Source organism: Hesperophylax consimilis, chromosome 28 (assembly GCF_061612785.1).
Source record: "Hesperophylax consimilis isolate HC1 chromosome 28, BYU_Hcon_1.0, whole genome shotgun sequence".
Lineage (NCBI taxonomy): Eukaryota > Metazoa > Arthropoda > Insecta > Trichoptera > Limnephilidae > Hesperophylax > Hesperophylax consimilis.
This window is the reverse complement of record NC_142863.1, coordinates 17,387,016-17,410,943: the sequence shown is the minus strand read 5'-3', so window position 1 is coordinate 17,410,943 and position 23,928 is coordinate 17,387,016. Positions and strand designations below refer to the sequence as shown.

The window sequence follows — 23,928 nt, the reverse complement described above, 5'->3', positions numbered from 1 at the left end:
CCGTAGGAGTAGCAGCTTGCCACACAAAATTACATATTGACAGGTGGGTCAAATCCCAGCACTGCAAAGAATGGGAGAGGGCACCGGGAATGGGACAATCTAAAGTACTCTTAAAAGGACCAGACCCTAGATGAACCAAGAAACTACTCGATATGGACAGAAACTCGCTGAGGGATCTGGTAGGACTACTAACGGGACACTGCCATCTCAGGAGACACATGCATGTATTGGTAGTTGTAAACACCCATAGATGCAGGAAATGTAAAGAGGATGAAGAGACTCCAATTCACCTTTGGTGCCAATGTCCTGCCCTGTTGGGAACTAGGCTCAGATACCTGGGGAGACATACAGTAGAACCAGAAGACATAGCCACAGACCCAATGACAACCCTGGAGAACTTTATTAAAGGGACTGGGTTGTTGTTAAAGGATTGAGGTAAAATGGGAGATAGCACAATGGGCCTATGGCCTAAGTACTCACAGGAACTACGTGTAAACCGTCTCCGCTTTAAAAAAAAAAGATGTTGTTTTATCGAAAAAATCGAATTTTTGAAAAAAAAAAAAAACTGTTTTCGGCTACAACAACATCAGGACCCTCAAAAGTCACTACCTTGTATAATGTTAATGAAGTAAGGGGTGTGTGCCACGGCAGAGTTATGTTGTGTTCCATCCTCTCTGCCTACCATTACAAGAAGTGGCTTTGGTTGGTTAGTTTGTTTATAATAAGCTAGCAGTCCATAATGGAGTCCTGGTACCCACTCTCATCTTTGGCAGTGAGGCAAGGAACTGATGGAAGTATAAAAAGAAAGTAGACTGAAAGTAGATCCTAGGAAATAAATTGTACAGCGCCCTTGAGGTGATTTTTAACAATAACGGCGCTCTACAAATTATCCAATTATTATTATTATTATTATTAATGCTGTAGAGATGAGATCCCTGAGGCGTATGTGTAAAAACCTCGTATGATTGTGTGATAAATGTGGATTCGCATCGATGTAAGCGTAATGACTAAGATTAAGAAAGGAATGCTTGGATGGTTTGGGCATGTAGAGTAAATGAACAAAGAAAGGAGTTTAACTCTTTGCACGCGGCCGTATCAACTGTTGTTAGGGCAAAAAGTCTATACTCACACGCGGCTGTATCAACAGTTGATACGGAAACTTTGACAACCGATATTCCAGCGCTCTTTCGTCATAAATGTATCTCTTGCTCACTTGGACATTCGTAGAACTATCACGATGCTGACATCTACAAGAATTTCTCAAAAATAAAATTGTATTTCATAAAAAAAGATCGATAATCAAGTGCGCCTCTTCGCGCCTTTTAGTCCTTTAGTTTACATTTTTGTCAACGGATGGCGTTAGTACTAGTATGTCATTCACAACTTTTCATAACTAAAAATGATAAGTGATCATGGTGTCTCACTTGTGTCTATCAACGCAGTGGCCTAAGTACGTACACGCCAAGTGAATGGCGGGACCACATTCAAAAGATACGGTACGTCTTTGTATGAAATTTTATGTTTTTGTTTTTATAAACATCTAAGAGTGTTGACACACGAGGATTTGTTTTCATATTGTGGAGAATAATCTGTTCTGTCTATATAGTCCAATAAATCATGGCAAAATGCTATAATTTGACATTTAATTGCGTGCATAGGTATTTGAAAATATGTACCGCGTACGGGTATAGATAAAACGGAGCAAATTAACGCGTTCAAAGGGTTAAGGAAAATATAGAAGTCGGGGACGCCCGAGGGGGACATGGTGTGGTCAAGTGAACCAAGAGTCAGAATAACAGAAGGGTATGTATGAGACCGAGTGGTTTGGCAGTCCATCCTCTCTGCCTACCCCTGCGGTAATGGAATGATGGTTAGTTAGTTAGTTTGGTTACAGTTGGGTCTTATTTATATTGCTATCATTTTTATAAAATCATAATTTTTAAATTTAATTTGTTTGGATAATCTTCCAATTGTTATTTTTAATGCAATTTTTTTTGTTCCCATTCCCACAATGTTGGAAAGAATATTATTTGGTTTTTTGAGTTGATTCTCAATTTTCTTTAATTATCCAATCAATTAGTAATTGTTTAATTGTACAGTGATGGTGCCTAATTATTATCGGTCCAATTCCAATACAAAAGGTTTGTACAGGCCACATCCTGTCATTAGGCACCACATGAATTTATCAAACTAAAAAATTAACTTATTTCAGCTTGGCAAAATATTTTCCAACTAAAAATGCTCATTTCTTGGCAGCACCAACGTTTTTGATAGTAATAATAATAGTATTTGGATGATTTTTATACCTCCGTTTTTGTGCAAAATCACCTCAAGGGAGCTGTACACATATACAATACTAACTAACTAACTAACCATCACGCCGCAGGGGTAGGCAGAGATAGGACGGATCGCCAAACAACTCGGTCTTGGCACACACTTCTTGCCTCATTCACATTCATGCATCGTCTCATACATACTCTTCTATTATTCTGACTCTTGACATGGCCCAACTCAAGTATCTGTCCCCGACTTCTGCTACCATTCGCATTTGCATCATATATCCTCCTTACACTCCTTTCTTTGCTCATTCGCTCTACATGCCCAAGCCATCTAAGCGTCCCTTTCTTAATCTTACTTATTACGCTTACATTAGCCTTGCATTCTTTGCGGATCTCCACATTCCTCACACGATCATACATTATTTTACCACATATACGCCTCAGGGATCTCATTTCAACAGCATTCAATCTACTTTCGTCCTTTCTCTCCCAGTTCCACGCCTCACTTCCATACATCAGGGTAGGTACCAGAACTCCATTGTGGACACAGGTAGATAATATAAAGTATTATACCGGTCGGTGGCCGAGTTGACATCGCGCTTGGGTCCCACTCAGGCGTAGTGTGTTCAATTCCTCGGCTGGCTAAGTCCTCCATCACAACTCAAGCAACATTTTCAGCTTACTGTGGTGGTAGTAGGAGATTTTCAAATATATTGTCAGGTTATTCGTAACCCGGGAATGTTTGTCTTTCTTTTAAAAAAAAAATATATATATATATATATATATGATATGTGTACTTTGAAGTCAGAAACCTGTCTAAAAGGTTTTTACGATCATAAATTTGTAATTAATATCAATTAATTGTTTCTCTTTATATAAAATGAATAAACTAATATATAGTGGAATGTGGGAAGTGATTTACTGCATATTTCAGCGTTGTTTGGTAGAATTTCAAGCCAGGATGCTGGTGACCAACTTAGAATATGTTTACGAACGATCTGTTGATATGACTGGTGTTACTGGTTGTGTCTACAAGTACCTGTTGAGGGAAAGGTCTTTTCATACAAAACTTAAATTTGGATTTGAGTCCAAAATACTTAACCAAACTGAATTTTTTTTTTTTCAAAAGGTGTATCAAAAATCTAGTACGGATATGTTCCACTTTATTTATTTGTTTTTTCAAATTATAAAATATGGGCAGTTAAATAATGGATTTTTCAAGATTTTTAGAGCCAAGTTTGGCAATTGTTTGTGATTTAATGATAATTAGTAAAAAAATAATCTTACTTTTTTTACTATGGAAATGTATTGAAATATAAAATAATAGGAATTATTAAAAAAAAACTATTTTGATAGGTTTAAACTTTCAAACGACCGATTTACGTTGGAACACAAATTTGTCATATATAAATTTATATTACGTTTTGTTTTTTTAATATTTTACAGGGTTTTCCAATAAGAGGTGTTATTTTGAATAGCCCTCTATTTCGGTAGATGTTACTTTTGAAGCTGTCATTTTTTGACATTTGACAAGTAGAAACTACGCCATTAATAAAAATGGAACGATACACGCTTCAACAACGCATTGAAATTATTAAAATTCACTATTATTAATTATTAGAATTCCATCGAAAAATCATCTTGAGTGATGAGGCCCATTTCCACCTCGGTGGCTTCGTCAACAAGCAAAATTGTCGCATCTGGGGCTCGGAAAACCCAAGAGTTGTTGTCGAAAAGCCTCTCTATCCTCAACGTGTGACTGTTTAATGCGGTTTATGGTACGGCGGAGTCATTGGACCTTACTTTTTCGAAAATGAGGCTGGAGCAACAGTTAGGGTGAATGGATTGCGCTATCGAGAGATGATTAATGATTTTTTATGGCCGGAATTGGATGGTATTGATCTGGACAACGTTTACTTTCAACAAGACGGCGCTACATGCCACACAAGCAACGAAACCATTGATCTTTACGATTGAATATCAAAATTACACCTCTTATTGGAAAACCCATTATATTTACATAGAAGATTGGGAAACTTTGACAGTTTATTTGTAAACAAACAATAACACCCAAAGGAGAAACATCATAACTTATTATATATATTTATAAATGTGTTATTTATAATTCTGGTCTGTGAATTTTGAAATTGATTGATGAAAAATTTGATTTTGATTTGTTAGAAATAGAAAACAATTGGTCTTCCATTTAATATCTTCCCAGTATCCGCAACTCTTAGAAATTCGGCGAAAACAGTGAGCGCACTGTACATGCTTGATTTCAACAGTGACCCACAGAGAAGTGGTACTGTGTTTATTCCGCTAATTCAGAAGGCAATTTTTCCCAATAAAACTGCCATAAAAGTTCCTCGTATATCTTGTCACCCACATTTTTTTCCATTGTAGAAGTGATGCAATCAAAATTAATTTCAGGAACCCGATGACCTTAGAATATTATTAGTGACAAGTTTTTTAAATGTAAATACATATATGTTTTAATCGGAGCGATTCGTCAATTGTATGTACAGGATTTTCCAATAAGAGGTGTTATTTTTTGAACAGCCCGCTATTTCGGTAGATCTTTTGAAGCTGTCATTTTTTGTCATTTGACAAGTAGAAACTATGCCATTAATAAAAATGGAACGATACACGCTTCAATAACGCATTGAAATTATGAAAATTAACTTGAGTGAATCAAATGCAAATCATCTTGAGTGAAGAGGCCCATTTCCACCTCGGTGGCTTTGTCAACAAGCCTCTCTATCCTCAACGTGTGACTGTTTGGTGCGGTTTATGGTCCAGCGGATCATCATTGGAGCTTACTTTTTCGAAAATGAGGCTGGAGCAACAGTTACGGTGAATGGATTGCGCTATCGAGAGATGATTAATGATTTTTTATGGCCGGAATTGGATGGTATTGATCTGGACAACGTTTACTTTCAACAAGACGGCGCTACGTGCCACACAAGCAACGAAACCATTGATCTTTTACGATTGAATATCAAAATAACACCTCTTATTGGAAAACCCTGTATATGCGGTTTTGACCAATTTCGTGATTAACTTTTCTCATAATTTATACATTTTTTTATCATTTGCTTGAATTTTTCATAATCCTAACTAATGTTATAAATGCGAAAGTGTGTTTGTTTGTTTGTCCTTCTTTAATGACGCATCGGAGCGACCGATCGACGTGATTTTTTACATAGAGAGTTTAGCTGGAGGACTGGGAAGTGACATAGACTACCAGGAAAAATCATTTTCATCCCGGGAAAACATCTCAATTTTGGTACAGTTAACGCCGCCCCGAGAATCATTTATTGGATAACCAACACTGCTGACCCTGTACAAATCGCAAGTGCGCCCTACTGTCGAATTTGGCAGCCATCTCTGGTCCGGAGCCCCTAAATACCTGAAAAAAACCCTTGACTCTGTGCAGAAACGGGCGGTCCGTTTGATAGATTCCCCAATCTTAACAAACGGACTGCAATCTTTAGAGCACAGGCGTCAGGTAGGTATGCTGCCCTTGTTCTATCGGTATTACAATGGAAGATGCTCTGAGGAACTAGCGTCATTGATCCCTTCGGCACCGGTGCGTAGTCGGGATACACGCCAAACGCGCGCCCAACATTTGTACACGGTTAACATTTGTCACATGAGAACGGGTCGCTTCTACGATTCGTTCTTAAGTTCAACAGCTCGGCTGTGGAACGAACTGCCGGCCTCTGTGTTTCCTCCCTCCTACAACATGGGACTCTTCAAGACCCATGTTCACTCCTTCCTCTCCACAAAAAGACCCTCCACACAGCATCCCCAAAGATGACATAGGCCCTGAGGGAAATTACTTTCTTCAGGGCCTCCTGTGTGGAGTTAATATAAAAAAAATAAAAAAAAATAAACAATTTTGCCGTAGGTCACCCCAAGTGGTTCGCTATGTTTGGTGACTTAACAGGGTTGCCTGGGTTTATGGGGTGAGGTTTGTCCGATTCTTGGCGACAGGCGTCTGCCCATCAACTGCGTGGATCTCTCATCCAGCAGGACTCTCAGAAAATCTCCTTGCACTGCAGTGTGAGGGATGGATTCATACATTTGTCACTCCTAGACAGAATGACCCTAAGATTCCTACCCAACCATTATACCTTTTTTCCTTCCCAGAACTTCCTCCTGTTATCCCTAAAGTTGATATTGGCCCATATTTAAAATTTTCATCAAGACGATTTTTCTATGAATATCGGTAGATTTTTTACGAAATCTCTAGATCTACTGAAACAACGGTATATATGGCATCACTGCTAACACAAGTAAACAATACAGTAGCTTTAAAAGTGTACGATTACTCGATTGGTCAATGCTCGGACTATTGTGTTGCCGGCGAAAGCATAACAAGTAGGGCTCGGACTCTCGATGGGGGTTTTGAATTATTGCTTGATATCTCTAGACATGACTTGGTGACAGTTATAATAATAATATTTGAATGATTTGTATATCGCCGATTTGTATAAAATCACGTCAAAGGCGATATGTTTTATATTTTTATACAATTATTATTCTCGTTTAAATACTACATCTTCCACTTGTTTGCCCTTGGCGCGCTTAAAGAAAAAAGGCACAAGTTTAACCAGCGTGCTCGCTCTCTCGCTCTCCGTATTATACACGCGCCTATGTGTGACATTTGCACTCACCCTCCACTTATTAAAATCATGTCAGTTGCATTCGATCTTCCAAGAAATGTGCGGAAAAATATTTACAGGTGGAATAATTGATTCGTAGTGCGGCCATGCGCCTGGCACTTTTCAAGCAATAAATCAAAACCCCCATCGAGAGTCCAAGGTCTAATAACAAGAAAGTTCTACATAATTTCACAAAATTATGCTGACCATTCAAATGATAGCCAACAAAAAGATTGTTTTTTTTTTGCTGTTAACAAAAACCAAACAAAAAATTATCGGACCACTTGCATGTCATAAATCGCACACAAATTCTTACCTCCACTATGTGTCTGACTTATGACTTATTATGTTTTATTCGCGGCTGTGACATAATGCTTTCGTGTCAATAATATAATAATAGCTACTGATAAATTGGTAGTCGGAATGCTAAGGGCGAATCAATTGCTAGATTTAGATTCGCGTCAGAGAGTCGTTATGAGAGTTTTTGCCTTTTCAACACATTAAGTCAGCCGTCAGTTGGTAATGCTGTGTTTGTTCTATTAGTATTCAAATGTAAGGTGCCTTGATAAACTGCAGAACGTATTCCTAATATATTAAGCCCCGCATACCCAATTTCTACCGATTTTTAACAAGTTTTTCGTTAACTCTATAAATTTTAAAGTTTAAAAAAAAAATATTTTTGAAAATAATATCCATTCATTTGTTATGCTGAAACGTTAATTAAATGGTATTCCATCGATAGAAAAAAATCGCAAAGTAAACTCCGAAAATTTTAATATGTTATAGACATGAAAAAATTCACAGTATATCTTTAAATGCAACAAAAGCATTTGTTGGGAGATTTTTGCTCTATTTCAAACGAGCCGTGTTTTATTAAATATTTTAACCATTAATTATTATCGTTTTTCAATATAAGCTTTCTCCCTCTAACATTCTTATTTACATATATCCCTTTCAAACCATCACCAGGGCTTTAATACTAGGGACAAACACTCAAATATTTGAATTGTTTCTGCTAGTCCTTTATTTCCTTAAACATCCCCTCCACACAGCATTCCCAAAGATGACACTGGCCTTCTGTATGGATTTGATATAAAAAATTGAGAATTCGAGCATTTTGGAAGAGATTAGGTTATAATTTTTAACGTATTTGAGTGCATTTTGATTTAGAGCTCGAAAATAATTATGTGTCATATTAGTTAATCGAATTGAAAAAATACAGGAGTGAACTTAAAACTTTTTTTTTCAAAGTTTTATTTTTCTTTCTAAACTATCTTTTTTCAAAACTTCTTCAGTTATAGAAGTGAAGTAGGTACTAGCACAAATCCGTGAAAAATCACGGGATATTGTAAGTGTAGAATTTGTTAAACTGGCCGTATTCATTAGGATCTATCACAAACAAATGTTGTCAATTTTATTTATAATATAATTTTTTTTGTTGACAAATAGTTAAAGAGACTACCAGAATTACCTTTCGAATGAACACCGTTAGTAACTTTAAAAATTATTAGTCATTCAAATTTAGATAAGCCAAACATTTAAACAAAATAAATACACATTTTTAAATAAAGAATTATTAATTAATAAAATAACCGTAATAAAGGGTTTTATCACGGTAGCCATTTCTCCTTACGATAAAGACAGAAATTAAAAAAAAATACATTTGACGTTAAAAGGTTCAGGAAAATTCAATATTCAGTAAAAAATGTTTGGCAACCTCTGTTCTAGACTCTAGACATATCGGTACCGTGTACTTACCTAATTCGTCCTACGCACAATAATACACTGTACACCTCCGCTTCTTTATTAGTTGGTACAATGTCGTGTTATGATTCTCGTTCACAAATTGGACACAGCACCGACTCCTCAGTGTTATTGTAGTAGTCGCCTCGGAAATATCATTTGGTCCTTCGAGCCGGATCAAAAATCGCGCAGAAATTATACGTAAACATTGACAATATAAAAAAATGCACCTAAACAAGGATAATTTATTTCCTGTATACAATGTTTACTTGACTGTGTTGTATAAAGAATATTTTATTGAAGTTAATATTTAAATAGCTCAAATTATGCTTCGAAAGTTTAGAAAATATTATTTTCATAATTATTTCTCTGTTATGAGAATATAGTTTGGAAGAAAATTGATAGATTCAATCAAATAATTGAAATTGTTATCTGATACTTATAAAAGTGTTCGTTAGTGTTGTTAGAGATGATTTTTTAAACAAGTTGATAGATTCTAAATAATAAACCCTTTTTCCATCGATAACTACTGTCAAAATTAATGCTGTATTTTAAGAGTGTGATATCAACAAAATTATCGAAATCGGTATATAAAACTGTTAAAAATATTGGTTGTTATGGTTTTAAAATGTAGCTTTTCTAATTGATTTGAGAGTTTCTAAAATATTATTATCTGATAACTTTGTGTTATGTTTTGTGAATATTTGTGCTAAATTGTCAGAGATTTGGTAGATTCAAGCAAATGTTTGAAATTGCTATCTGATACTTTCAAAAATGTTAGTTAGTGTTGTTAGAAATGATATTTTTTAATCGAGTTGATAGATTTGAAAATATAAACTTGTTTGCCATCGTCAACAACTGTCAAAATTAATGGTCTATTTCGAGAGTATGATATTAAATTGACAGGTCCAATAAAATATTACAAATCGGTACATAAAACTGTAAAAAATGCGGGTTTTGTGATCAGTTTGACAGTTTCTAAAATATTCCACTCGAGCGATTTTTGGCATATTGTGACAAGTTTTCGAAACTGTTTTGAGCGATGTGGATTCATTGGTCTCAAATCTTAGTAAGCTTTTCATATGTTTCCATATTAATATTTTTAGGAATTTTACTAATTAAATAATATGGTAAATGTATATACATATTTCCAACCGCTCAAGTAGATCAATGGATAACTCTAAATGTGTGCTAAATTGCCAGCAAGTAATCTAAATCATTACCTGTGAAAACATTAAATACATATTTCAAATAAATTCCAAAGTTTTAATAACATTTTCGTGTTTAGTTCGTCAATGGACATTTGCTATCTTTTAAAAGTGTTTTGATTATTAAATGTTATTGAGTTCAATGGAAGGTCAGCAGTTCAATTCCTGTCGTGATATTAATTAAATCGTTCGGTAGTCAAGTGGAGAAGGAGTGATGTGTAATAGTTATACTTTAAATTTTATTCAAGTTTTGTTCAATTACTAAAATCAAGTGCAAACATATTTTTTTAAAGATAATTCACACATTAATAAATGTGTACATATTTCGTTTTAATATTTGTAAGTGTGTTTATTGTTTGATTTGCAGTTAGTGTGCGTTATTTAAGTGTAAAGAAGTCAGTGTCTGTTAATAAAAATGAAAAAAATGAAAAAGGTTTTCTTCTCATCTTCGTCCAGCCGACAAAATGGTAATAATGTAATTTTTAAGTGCAAAAAATAAACGCATGTTTTCGGTCTGTGCTGTGATGTTGAAATTCCTCCGCTGTAGTTTATTGGAAATGATTGAAGTGGAATTATTGTATTGGTGGAAATATTGAACTTCCACTGACACCATTATCAGTTAATATTTATAATAATATTTTCCCCAAGAATTTTAATAATATTTAACATATTTTTGTTATTTGTTTTTGGGGTGTTATGCCGTGTTGCGCTAACTCCTTCTTTAGCCAACGTTTTGGACAGCATTGCAGTGTCTGAGCTAACATTAACGTATAATTTTAAAGTGGTTTTCTTAGTTTAGCTCTGGTGTAGCCGTCAATTACCGGATACCAAGAACTATTGAGCTTAGCTCCATCGTCTCTATTAATATTTACGGGATTTTTATGAATTTCAATGGCCTCTAATCAGCCGTGCTCTATGAGTTTTGGGTCTCCCCAGGACTTCAGGAACAAATCCAAAGTAATGCCCGGTGTCAAGCAAATGCTCGGCAATTGCCGATTTGTCAGGGTGGCCGAGTTTACAAGCTCTGAAGTGTTCTGAAATCCCTTTGGAAATAGTCCGATCTGTCTGGCCTACACCTTGTCACATCCGGAACAGCTGAGTTTATACACTCCATCTGTTTCCAGAGGAAACTTAGTCTTTGCAGACCTCAGTAAGTCTTGTATCTTTGTCGTTGTTCCGAAGACAGTGTTGATACTTTCCTTTCTCAATAGCCTGGCAATCCTGTCTGTCACATTGTGCACATATGGCAGGAAGGCACAGCCTTGACCCCCATAGCAACAGATAGCTGAAATATTAGTTAGATGTCTATATGTAGGTATTTAAATTAAATGTTCAATAGGTAGACAGTTTTAAATAAATAATCATTTTTAACAATCAACGGACAAAATTAAATTACGATTTGACAGTAAGATCCAGAGCAGTAAGATCCTATGCTCCGGGCCCACAGGTTGCGAGTAAAAAACGGGATACCAAAATAAATAAATACTTTTTTAAATGTGAAGCCGTACAAAAGTCCCAACTGCTCCCAACCGTCTGGAGCCAGTGAGACTATGGCCTGCCCAATTGGGGTTTGTTATGAGGCTGAAGGTAGTGTGGAGGGGAAGGAGATGGTGTAGAGGAAGTGGGAAAGTACTTGTCTATTCAGATCTGGTCACCAAACACGAAAAAAGCCATTTCAAACAAAATTTCAATTCTGAATGGTGGTCTTACACCATGGCGATACTGTGAGTAGCTGTCACTCTAGTACTTGCCTATACTACATATTATTTTAAAATAGTGATTTGTGAAATAACACAGATTAATCAAATTAAATTTACTTGCGCACCCCGGGATTTGAACCCGCGACCTCCAGCTTTCTAATGTCGAGAGCCTTACCCGGAGCCTAATCAAACAATAAATAAACTGCATACATACTTTTTTTAAATTGGCTTTAGCTATGTTTAGTGACTAGACCAGAATTTCTAGATTCGTCACAACATTATATTTTTACCTTCTCTTTCCCCCACCCCATTCAATCTCACAAATATCCTGAAATTGGATGCGACATAAACCCAATTTTTTGACGTTTGACGTTGTAGGTAATTCTATTTACGTGAAATAGTAAATAATGAATCACGTATGGTTATTCGATAGTTCCCGAAAAATATAATGGATTACTAAGATGTATATCAATCTTATGTCTAATTACATGTCATCAATAGTAAACAAATTAATAATTATGATATATGGCGTAAGTTCTTAATTGTTTACACGAGTATGCGCTGTGACTAGGGTTGCCAAATGATAATGGTTTCTAAATGAAAACTACAAATAGTTAAAATAAAAAATATTATTTTTATTATAAAAATATTATCATTCGTTATTTCGGCTACTGGCATTATACCTACCTAGCTCTCTCATTCAAAATTTAGGCGTATTAGATCTATCGAAAAAATTTATATATAAAAATGCAAAAATCAGTCATTTTAAAAACATGTAGGATTACGAAAGATTTTTCAAATATTTATTTTGAGGGATCAGTAGGATTTATAAGCCCTGTTAGGAGTTCTACCGAGCCGAACCCTCTGATATGAACATATCTGGAGTCGGTGAATTATTTTCCCATTTGATCTCTGGTGAGTTTGACGTGTTTTTTTAAATTTTTTTTTTATTATTTAATAAATGTTTACATGTTACATTTTTTTAACTACCATACTAGGCTAATGCCCGTGTTGTGGTAGTTATACATGAAATAATAGTAAAAATATTCTTATAATGTTGTTCTTGTATTGTTTTGTATTTATTTTGCTTATACATATAATGCACTTGCATAATGTGGATTGAATATTTAATGTGGATGATCATTTGTGGAAAAGTGTGTGGAAGAGTTTAGTTTTTCCTATGGGGAAGATTTAACCCGGACATAAAATCAGAAAATATTAACCATTCTGGCTTATTTGTTAGCTTTCGGAAAAAACTCATATGATCTCACGTTCAGTCGTTGTATCTCCCTTCCGGTGAAAAATATGTTCTAAACGGTGTTAGAAAGAAAAAACATCACGCTTTATATTCAAATCTAGAAGTTAACCGCAGAAGAATTAAAATGTGCTCCTTTACGAAACCAAAGGTACCGACCGCAATTTGGAAAAAGATTTATGACACTTTGTAATTTTTTTATTAATTAGTTTTACATGAAACGACAAAAAGTGAGGTTAAGATAACTTTTGTAATACGTTTCTTATGTATTTAGCTATCGCGGGTTTTTTTACTGTATGTCTCTGCAGACGACGTTTTTTGGGATTCGCTGAATTAATAGGTTTTGCCCCTCTGTAGACACAACAGCAATGATTAAGGCGATGCACTACGTAGTAATGCAAAATCATGTGTTTTTGGTTTGAAAATTTGGTCGCCTAGAAATGTTTCAGATGCTTTAATTAAATACTGCGAGTAGAATACATCTTGGCCTTTAAAACAATCGATTATTTTTTAGATGTGTCTTTTTATAAGCCCAGAAAAAAATAATGTATAAGGCCTATGAAAACTGCTCTAAAGTTCAAAATCTCCTACTTACAAATCCATTTTCGGTGATGATTTTATTGAATAATATGGAAAATTAATATAAAAGTTATTTATAAAATGATGGGAAAAAATTAAATATTTATGCCTGAACACCCACAAAATAAAATAAAAGGCACTTTTTGGCCATGATTTTTTCTTGCATAAATCAAAACAGGCGGATGGTGTTAAGCGGGAATTTAAACCTTATCGCCATCTACGTAAGGGGTGTTATTGATAGCGGCTCGATTTAAATCCATCTGTTTTGATTTATGCAAGAAAAAAACATGGCCGAAATGTGCTTTTTATTTTATTTTGTGGGTGTTCAGACACAAACATTTAAATGTTTTTCGATCACTTTATAAATAACTTAATTTGCCACATTATACAATAAAACCATAACCGAAAATGGGTTCGTAAGTAGGAGATTTTGAACTTTAAAGCAGTTTTCATAGGCCTTATACATTATTTTTTTCTGGGCTTATAAAAAGACTTATCTAAAAAATACTCGATTATTTCAAAGGCCAACCAAAAACACATGATTTTGCATTACTACGTAGTGCACCGCCTTAAGTTAGTTGGGTATTAGAATTATCTACGTGTGTTTTTTTATATATTTGTTATAGGTTGTATGCTTTGGGGTGGAACTTTTTTTAGATTAAATTAAATTAATTCCAAATATTGACTGTGTTCATTTTCAACAGAGGAGTCGAAGAACGCCGCGCGCATATTCAGCGAGCAATCGGCGCGCGCGGGCACGCGGCTCGACGCGCTCGAGCGCGCGCTGCACGAGCGCGTGGCGGCCGGCGTACCCCGCGACCTGCAGTCCCTCGAGCAGCACGTGCTCGATCACAAGGACTGGGAGAATGACGCGCGCGCGCTCGCTCCGGAGATCGACGAGATGCAAGAGACATTCAGGGGTAAGTTGCAAATCACTATGTACATCCTGGGGTGGGATTTGGCCTCCTCCACAAATCCTCCTCCTCATTCCTTCCTGTCCTACTCCAATCCTCTTCCACACAGTGTATTCACCTCATCCTTGGTCTGCCTCTGGGTTGCTTTAACTGCGACACCCATAAACTCATAAATGTTGGTGTCCTATCGTTTGGCGTTCTTTCAACATGTCCAGTCCATCGCAATCTTTGGATCTTCAGAATCTCACGATGGTCTCATGCTCGATTAGGTTTTTAGATATTGCTAGTTAATACAACAGTTGTTACTTACCCTAAAGCAAGTGAAATCTTGATGATTTTATTTATTATTTATTTATTTATTTATTTATTTATTTTCACATATACGGCACAACATGTGCCATTCACATACTAAATTACAGAGAATAGTATAGCAACATAAGGAATGCAACAATATAAATGTAAGTATAACGGTATAATCAGTAAATAGTAGCAAGGTTAAAAGTATGAAAAAAAGAGACATAAATAAAATATAAGTAGCAATCTGTAGTATAGTATTAAGTCAAAGTAAGTCATTATATGTAATAATCTACAATAAAGTAGTATAAGCAAGAATGAAGTGCTTATAAAATGTCTGAAAGGCAATAAGAGTTTGTAAAAAATAAAATAAAAAATTTTAGAGAGGTATAAACTATTAGAAAATGAAAAGAATAAAATATATACTATTATAATATGAAAAGGAAACAAAAGTAATAAATGGGAGAATCGCGTGTATAATAATAATGTGCGACACTGCTTGACAGTCCGATAAAGTTTTACATAGTACCTATGATGACTATGATAATATATAATGCACTGATATCAGCTTCTACCTATCATTATGATGGTATGGTATTATTCGACAATTTTTGTTTTATGCATCTTTTATATGATAATAGACAATCAGCGTGATCGATGTTGGAATATTCATTGCCTAATCTGTGCAAGCGATGTATTATTGAATTTTGTTCTGCGTTAGTTCCAGTATTGTTGCAATAATAAGGTGACTTGAGTCTAGTTTGTCTACAGGGAACATGGTAGTTTACCAACGAAGTTAATTCAGGGGAGTCAAACCAGTGATTGATTATTTTAAATAAAAAAATTAGATCATTAAGTATTCTTCTATGTTTTAACGATAAGAGATGCATTAATTGTAATAATGAATCGTAATCAATGTCGTCAGAGGGAATTCCTAATTTGAAGTTAATTGTTCTGAGAAATTTATGTTGCATTCTTTCAATGGAGTTTGCATGGTTTTTGTAGGAAGGGTTCCATATAGACGAATTATATTCTAATTGACTTCTGACTAGAGTTGTATAAAGTAATTTTAATGTATGGATATTTTTGAAATCTTTAGATATTCTAGTAATGAAGCCCAACATTTTCATTGCTTTACTAGTAATGACATTTATGTGATTATTAAATGATAATTTACTATCAAATCATTATCTTGAATTGATGAGATGGTTAGTTAGGTAGTCTACAAAATAACTAATGAAACATTTCCATCACAGACCAATGATTAGATATACCTGCCAATAAGGGTGAGGGGAACAAACCAACTTGCGCGGAGCTGGGTGTTAGCTTCTCCCTTTCAGTGATTTGTCAATAAATTAACCCGTCAATCTACAGGCAACTCTCGTTGTAGAATCACTATTTAATATTTAAAAATAAAATCTGCTTACGAATAGCTGGTAATTTTTACAATGGCGCGTGAATTGCTCGCTGTGTGATACACGTAACTGAGATTATACACGGGATACGCTAACTAAGGTTCGGCTTGTTTCCAAAATTGAATATTTATAAAAAAATTTATACCCTTCAAAAAAGAACGCTTTGCCTATGAATGGACTGTGCTGCAAACAGTTGACTTCTTTTAGCGAACTTTACTTTTCTACGCAGGGTCTGGTTTTTCGATGTGTGATTTCCATGAAGTGACAATATTGATGTTTTTTCCCCTAGGAATAGCCCTAAAGACCCCCGCCATGAAGAAAGCGCTGGACAAGGTGATGGGCAAGTGGGAGAGCATGTGGTCCACATCGAAGCTGTACGTCGATCGGTAAGTTTACATTTACACCATTGATTTGTTTTCAATTCTTCACCATTTATTTTTTTGATTTGTTATTAACTGTGTTTTTCCACCCCTTACGAATTTCAATACTAATGTTTTTAGAAATCTTTTTAATTGGTATCGTAGCGAATTCCTGTTTTAACTCGACCATATTTGGCATTTCATCTATCTGTCTGTATGTTTGTTATGTTAGGTTAAGTGAGTAGGTATTTAAGTTTCTACTTACAAATCTTATGAATTCAGAGAAAAAAAAAGTTTTTGTTTTATTAAATAAGAGAAAATAAGAAACATAATTGTGCGATGACGCTGGAATTGCGTCACCGTAATTTGGGGCAGAGAAAGGCCTTGTCCTTTCTCTGTTCCAGGAGACCTGTAATTTGAAATGGATATTGCGCTATCCCAACCAGCACAAAGTAATCGTCAGATTTCTACACTTATCAGGTTGGTGATTCTTTGGTCTGATGTCCAGCGGGGCCCGCACTTTGATTAATCACAAATCACCTTTTTCACATGAACTACTAATGCACACAATCGGCCAGCATGTGCTACGAATAACGAGATTAAAACGGCTGTTTTTCTCTCCGGTCTTTAGTCTTTGACGTTTAGCTTGTATTGTTACTTGCCGCACTTTTCTCGGTGCGGCCTGTTTCATGTACAAAATCAAGCGCGGAGTTTGAATTCCTGTTCTATGGTTGGTGGGAGCAGAACAAAACTGATAAAGCCAGAAAAATGACAAACGTCATAACGAAACAATACTTTTTTTGGACCCGAGGTCTACTGTTCACAATACTAAGTTTCATAAATTTTCCAAATATCGTAATGTTTTCGTGGTAAAACCGTTTTTCATAAACGATAAAAACAAACTAGAAGAAATATCCAACCCCGCCCAATTAGATATTGTATCATTTTATCTTCCAAAGATTGGAAAAAAATGAGTTAGGTATTAAATAAAAAGTCGAGGAAAAATTTATCTTTTTTTCTATCTCGGTCTTTTTTTATTCGTTTGATTTGGTAAAATAGCGAACCTAGAAAATCTAGCCCTTTCTAGTAGGCCGAGTCCTTAGTGTTTGTTGCTGATAACGGATACTTCTTTATAGTGAGATACAACTTCAATGATACATTATGTTTTTATTGTTGACAAAATATATTTTAAGTAACCAATTTATGTAATTATGTACCGTTCAAATTGTATCTTATGAATGTATAAATGTTGTCTCTATGTCCCTGCTGACAAACTACATAAGTAGTTTAGCGGGTTTAAATGTGAATAAATAAAAAAAAAAAAAATAAAAAAAAGAAGGTTCATGAAGATGTTGACTTTTGCGAAATCTTCTTTTATTGACTTATTGACCATTGGCATTACTGGCTACCCTGCGTAAGATTTTTCCTCTCACTACGATCGTCGCTTTATATCTGACAATCTTTTTGATTGGTCGTGGAGTACGCTTAATTAGTGTCAATTGTTTTCCCGTGAAACAAAACTGAATAACATCGTTGTCTGGGCATCTAAAAATTTTAAAATATCCTCAACAGTTTTAATCTAAAGTTCACGGGTCACTTATCAAGTTCCTCTGGGGAATAACTATACCTACTGATTTATATTTTTGTGTACAATTACTTTATTCATGTTATGTTTAGTAGGAAATTGATTGTCGCTTCGGTAGCCGGTGCTGTAGTTGCTCGACTAAGAATAAATGGTTACGTTTCCATACTTCTATTGAAGCGCGTTAAATATCGTTAAAAAACTACTCATTTGTGCTTTGAAAATGTTCTGAATTTAACGCGAAATTGGACTCTGTAAATATGTGGAAATTAATCCTCCTTCAGGTGTTTTGTGTTAGTTTGTCTAACGCAGATATTTACTGTCCAGTCGAAACTAAAAGAAGTGGTACTCTTGAGTGTAAGCCTCTGGGCCTCAGGTTAAATCTTTTAACGAGCAGTGATGTTCTTGCCGGAATCATTTGGACTGATATCGACACGTTAAAGATGCGGAGTCTGGGCATCCTAGAAGTGTCTGGAGCAGCGTTCACTTTTGCTAAACCAATCAAGAAATTGGATCTATCTGCCAATGCAATAAACTTCCTTGGTGCGGGGTGCTTTTTACATCTCACTAACTTGCAAATTCTAAACATTTCTCAAAACTCCATTGGGACAGAAGATGTGGACCTCGAAACGTTCAAAGGTCTGAACGAACTGCGGGAGTTGGACCTTTCTGCGAACTCTTTAAGCGTTGATGCTGACCTTGCCAAACGCCTCAAACCTTTGAAGAAATTGCGCTTTCTGGATGTCTCTGGTAACTCGAATTTCAACGTGGCTTCTATGAACTTTGGTCCCAGTATTCAGCATTTGATAGCGTCCAACTTTGTTGAAATTACCATACAGAGAAAAAGTTTGGATAAAGCCGTCAGCTTAAGAAATCTTGTTCTCAAAAACTCTCATCTTGATAGTATACCCGACGGTCTTCTGGATTTCTGCGTGCTTTTGATCAGGGTCGATTTATCTTCAAATACAATAACAGCAATTCCTAGAAAACTGTTCTCTCGCAACACCCGTATGGAAGAAATCGACATATCTAACAACCGTTTGATAAATTTAAATGATGACTCAACATTTGCATCCAACGTGAACCTGAAAACATTGGACTTTTCTCGCAACAATGTGACTGAAATAAGCGCCCTGCTGTTTGTCCAAAATACCAAACTGGTCGTGTTGAATTTGGGAGTAAATAAACTGACGGCATTACCTGCGAATGTATTTGATACGCTTGTCAATCTACAACAATTGGATTTGTGCGACAATGCTTTAACAGAACTGCCGGACTTGATATTTTCAAAACTATCGGACCTGGACTCTCTCTCCCTCTCGGGGAATGCAATCAAAAGCTTGAGCGAAAATCTCTTCGAATCAAACATTCGCCTTAGGCAGCTGCACTTATCTGACAACAAACTGGAAGTGTTGACATCCGAAACGTTCACCAGCCTGACAAATTTGACTATCTTAAACTTGAGCCGCAATCGTTTGGTGACACTGCCTCCACTTTTAGTTAGCATGGAGAGCCTGATGTCTTTGTACGTCCCTTGCAATATGATGACGAATTTACCGGATGAATTCTTTTCGGTTAGTCCGGAGATCGGCAAGACGGTGGTTCTAGGTGGAAACCCTTGGAGGTGCTCCTGTCTGTTGAAGATGCTGGATGTTGCAGATGCCAATGAACTGACTTATATGGATGACACCTTCTCCAATGGTAAAACCGTCACGTGCCTAGCAACTAAAAATGACACCAGCTGCGACAGTCCTCTAACAGTTAAAGAGTATGCTGATTGGGAGACAATCGTCAAACTCTATCCCGAAATTTGTAAACCAATATAGAGATCGTCTCGGAACGATTAAATAAACTATTTCAAATATCTACAACGATCTTATAATGTTTTTGGTACATTATTTTGCTATCTCGATCTATTTGGCTATGAATAAAAATGTTCGCTTTGCAATTTAGGTTGGTTGTACACACTTAAAATGAGCTGTGCTTGGTGGTGACTGTTATGCGAGCACTGTGAACCTTTTAATAAGATCGCAGATTTCTTATAAAACGAACTAAATGTATGGTTAGTTAGACAACAAGTAATAATTATTTAGATAAAATGAAATCAATACTTTGCTCCAACCATAAAATTTATTTCAAACCTGTCTTTCAGTTTCTGTAGCACGTGTTCGTGGTGAAGTCAAATTTTACCAAACAAATGTATAGTTTACGGAAACTAGTATCAAAAACGGAAAACTGGTGAATCTAAATCAGATTTGGAATCGACTTTGTGGAATAACTTTTTCGATTTGTGCTTTCGTTTAGTAAATCAAGTTCGGATTTTAAAAAAATTAGCTTTAATTTGAGAAAAATATCGTTCCCCAGGGGGTTAATATCAGGTCGAAGCGTAGACCCGGCACCAAAAGGTTTTTTTTAACCCTTTAGTTGACGAAAAAAAAAAATTGAAATTGCTCAGAAAGATTGCTCAAAAGAAAAAAGATGGGGTCTCTGTTTCCCGCTTTTACTACGAGTTTCTGGACACATTGTATAAATATAAGTGTCATTAAGTGTTAGAGTGAAAAATTATAAGAAGGACATAGATACTTGGAATATAATTAATGTGTCTCGTATTGTTCATTTCTGTGTTTGTTGTATATTTAACTATTCTCCTCGTATGGGCAAGATGTTTCCGAAACCGGTTGGCAATTTTATGCACTTTAATAATATAAATAATAATAATTGGATAATTTGTAGAGCGCCGTTTTTGTGAAAAATCACCCCAAGGGCGCTGTACAATTTATTTCTTTCTATTTCTTTTTATTTCTTTTATTTGAAAATTGATTTAATCTGAGCCAGATTGTTACAAGCATTATTATTTGAAATTATTTACGCAATTTGTAAATTTAAAAAAAAATAAACTGATATTTACGAAATGTATTGTTTTTATTTGTCCCCTTTATATTTTACCATGCAACAGTTTATTTTTTATACATAAATATCTGTACCCCGCCACGTGTTGCTGTGGCTCAGTCTGCCTATGCAGATAGAGAAACAATAGCATGTGTTGCTTTTACGTGTAAAAGATGGCGCTGTTTTAATAAAAACGCATGTTTTTATCTGTCACAGGTGACATCTACAAAATACGGGTATATGAAAACACACACATTTTCAAATGCAACGTTGTATTAAAATTTCAAAGCAATCTGTGAAGAACTTTTGGAGATTTATGATTATGAACAAATAAACATTTACATTTTTATTTATCTGTAGATAGATAATTATAATCGCTTCTAACATTAATTTTTGTATAAATTCCAGACATATTATTTTTTCCTCCTATTTATTTTTTATTTAATGGAATCTTATTAATAATAATAATCAATTGCGGTTTGTCTCTTGAATACTATCAACTGTGTGGACCAATGTTTAGAGTTCTTTTGTGATTACAAATTGTGTTAAAATTCTTTCATGCTTCTTCTCAAAATTATGAATAATTCAAAAATTGAAGATTTGCGACGTAAAAGGTATGTGCGAATGTACGTTTTTCGTTGCTTTAGGAAATAGATATTTTACTTTACGGTGAGCTCTAGCGCGATGAAATTTTAATGCTATTTTGTCAGGCCTCTGTATGGTGGTATACATTATTTTCATCAATATTAACGACAATACTAATCTGTTGTCATAATCCTGACCGTACAAGGCATGAAAACTATCAAAGCTCTGGCATCATGGAATTGTCATAGCTCTTTCCACTGTGTGCTATGGAGCTTTTAAGTGTGTATTTATATACAGAAAATAATTGATATATTTTTCAGTTATTATGCCGTGTTGCGCTTCCTTCTTCTTTATCCAACGTTTCGGACACTGTAATTGTCCGAAAAGTAAAGTAGGAGGAAGCGCAACAAGGCATAATCACCCAAAAATAAATCATATTAATACGTCTGAGGTAGATATACAGGGTGTATCGGCACGTACCCGACAAACTTTAACCAGCTATTCCTTAGCATATTTGGAGTAAAAAATCTTATGTGCACTTTGCTGTTCGGTAACGTTTTTTTTTAATAAAAAAATTATTATTCATATTTTCACCACATGTCACCACTGTTTTATCCTTTGTCAAAGTTTGAAAACCCATCTGGCAATATTTTATTCGAATTCCGTTGAATAATGCACGTGTGTACCTATATTGGCGCACTTTTACAATCACAACGAAATGGCACGGCACCATTCGTCTCATTTTTAACTATTATTATTTGGTGTGTGCGAAAGAGCGAAGACGCTTTTCGACATACTTGCTTATAACAGCTGTTGAACACGAAAAGCAATGCCAATGACAGTGATGTAGTGTGGAAATTTTTATTTTTTTTGTTTTTAATTTAAAAAAAAATGCTACCGGACAGCAAAGTGCCCATAACATTTTTTACTCCAAATGTGCTAAGGAATAGCTGGTTAAAGTTTGTCGGGTTAGTGCCGATACACCCTGTATAAATATGCTAAGGAATAGCTGGTTAAAGTTTGTCGGGTTAGTGCCGATACACCCTGTATAAATATGCTAAGGAATAGCTGGTTAAAGTTTGTCGGGTTAGTGCCGATACACCCTGTATAAATATGCTAAGGAATAGCTGGTTAAAGTTTGTCGGGTTAGTGCCGATACACCCTGTATAAATATGCTAAGGAATAGCTGGTTAAAGTTTGTCGGGTTAGTGCCGATACACCCTGTATAATTCGGAAAAGGGGGGTTTAAATATACCGAGACCATGACGACTTTATGTGTTTAGACTTTTTTCCTTCGTGCAAGGAACTTTTTTAAAAACTTTTTATTATCAGACTAGCTCTTTGTTATTTAAGTTTAATAATTTAATTTTCTCACTTATGAAAGTTTTTGATTTCGTAATACACAGGAGAAGAGAACTGGCAATTTTCTAGGATCATTTAAAATCTTAAAAATGATGATAAGAGGGAAGAAAATTTACTATACAGGGTATATCGGCACGTGCCCAGTAAACTTTATTCAGCTATTGCTTAGCACATTTGGAGTAAAAAATGTTATTGGCTCTTTGCTGTCCGGTAACATTTTTTTTAAAATTAAAAACAACAACAAAAAATCCACACTCCGTCACTATCATTGGCTTTGTTTCTCGTGTTCAACAGAGGGTTATTAGCAAGTGTGTCAAAAAGCGTCCTCGCTCTTTCATACACACTAAATAATAATCATGAGACAAATGGTGCCATGCCATTTCGTTGTGATTGTAAAAGCGCGCCAATGTAGGTATGTACATACATTATTCAACAAAACTCGAATAAAATATTGCCAGATGGGTTTTCAAACTTTGATAAAGGAAAAAAAAATTGGTGACATGTGGTGAAAATATGAATAAGAAATTTTTTATTTTGAAAAAATGTTACCGGACAGCAAAGTGCCCATAAGATTTTTTACTCCAAATGTGCTAAGGAATAGCTGGTTAAAGTTTGTCGGGTACGTGCCGATACATCCTGTATACCACATTTTAGTTGGTACCACTGTAAAGATACGGCGATAGAAGTGTATTGGGACGTGAATAACAAAAATCGATATATGAAATAATGTTTGGTCAATTTCAGCCGAGGTAAGATAAAATTGATCTTACTTTGGGCACACTTGTAAACACTTTACATAAGGTGATGTAAATTGGCGGCATCAATTTTCTTTAAAATCGGTATAAATCACATACCTTTGGATTACCTGTATAGCGCCTGCCACATTGAAGAAACCAAAAAACATCTTTTACCGTTGAAAAAACATTGAACTTTCTAAAAAAAATTAATAATTTTTTCTCCAGGCTCAAGTGTGTGGAGATCATCCTCAACGGGCTGGACGAGAATGGACAAATCATCTCCGAGTTCGAGCTGAAGTTGGCTCAGTACAGCGACCTTCCCAATGATGCTGAGCTCCTCAAGGATGTAAGTTGACATTC

General features: G+C 35.3%; 2 protein-coding genes across 24 annotated transcripts in view; both read left to right on the top strand.

Moving 5' to 3' along the window:
* Positions 1-23,928, top strand: part of shot (dystonin-like protein short stop) — a 644,554-nt gene that overhangs the window by 463,349 nt on the left and 157,277 nt on the right. For all 23 annotated transcript variants that reach the window (XM_089648723.1, XM_089648721.1, XM_089648709.1 and 20 more), the window contains 3 exons: positions 14,136-14,351; positions 16,344-16,440; positions 23,794-23,914. In XM_089648723.1, the coding sequence (XP_089504849.1) occupies positions 14,136-14,351; positions 16,344-16,440; positions 23,794-23,914 (434 nt within the window). The remainder of the gene's footprint in view (positions 1-14,135; positions 14,352-16,343; positions 16,441-23,793; positions 23,915-23,928) is intronic.
* On the top strand, positions 18,077-20,453 carry LOC149410284 (uncharacterized). Its single transcript, XM_089648726.1, has one exon. The coding sequence runs from the start codon at positions 18,256-18,258 to the stop codon at positions 19,819-19,821; it is 1,566 nt and encodes a 521-aa protein (XP_089504852.1). The 5' UTR covers positions 18,077-18,255; the 3' UTR covers positions 19,822-20,453.

Bases quoted from the DNA above. Each gene is read 5' to 3' on its own strand.
- LOC149410284 (XM_089648726.1), top strand. From the start codon at position 18,256: ATGTGGAAATTAATCCTCCTTCAGGTGTTTTGTGTTAGTTTGTCTAAC.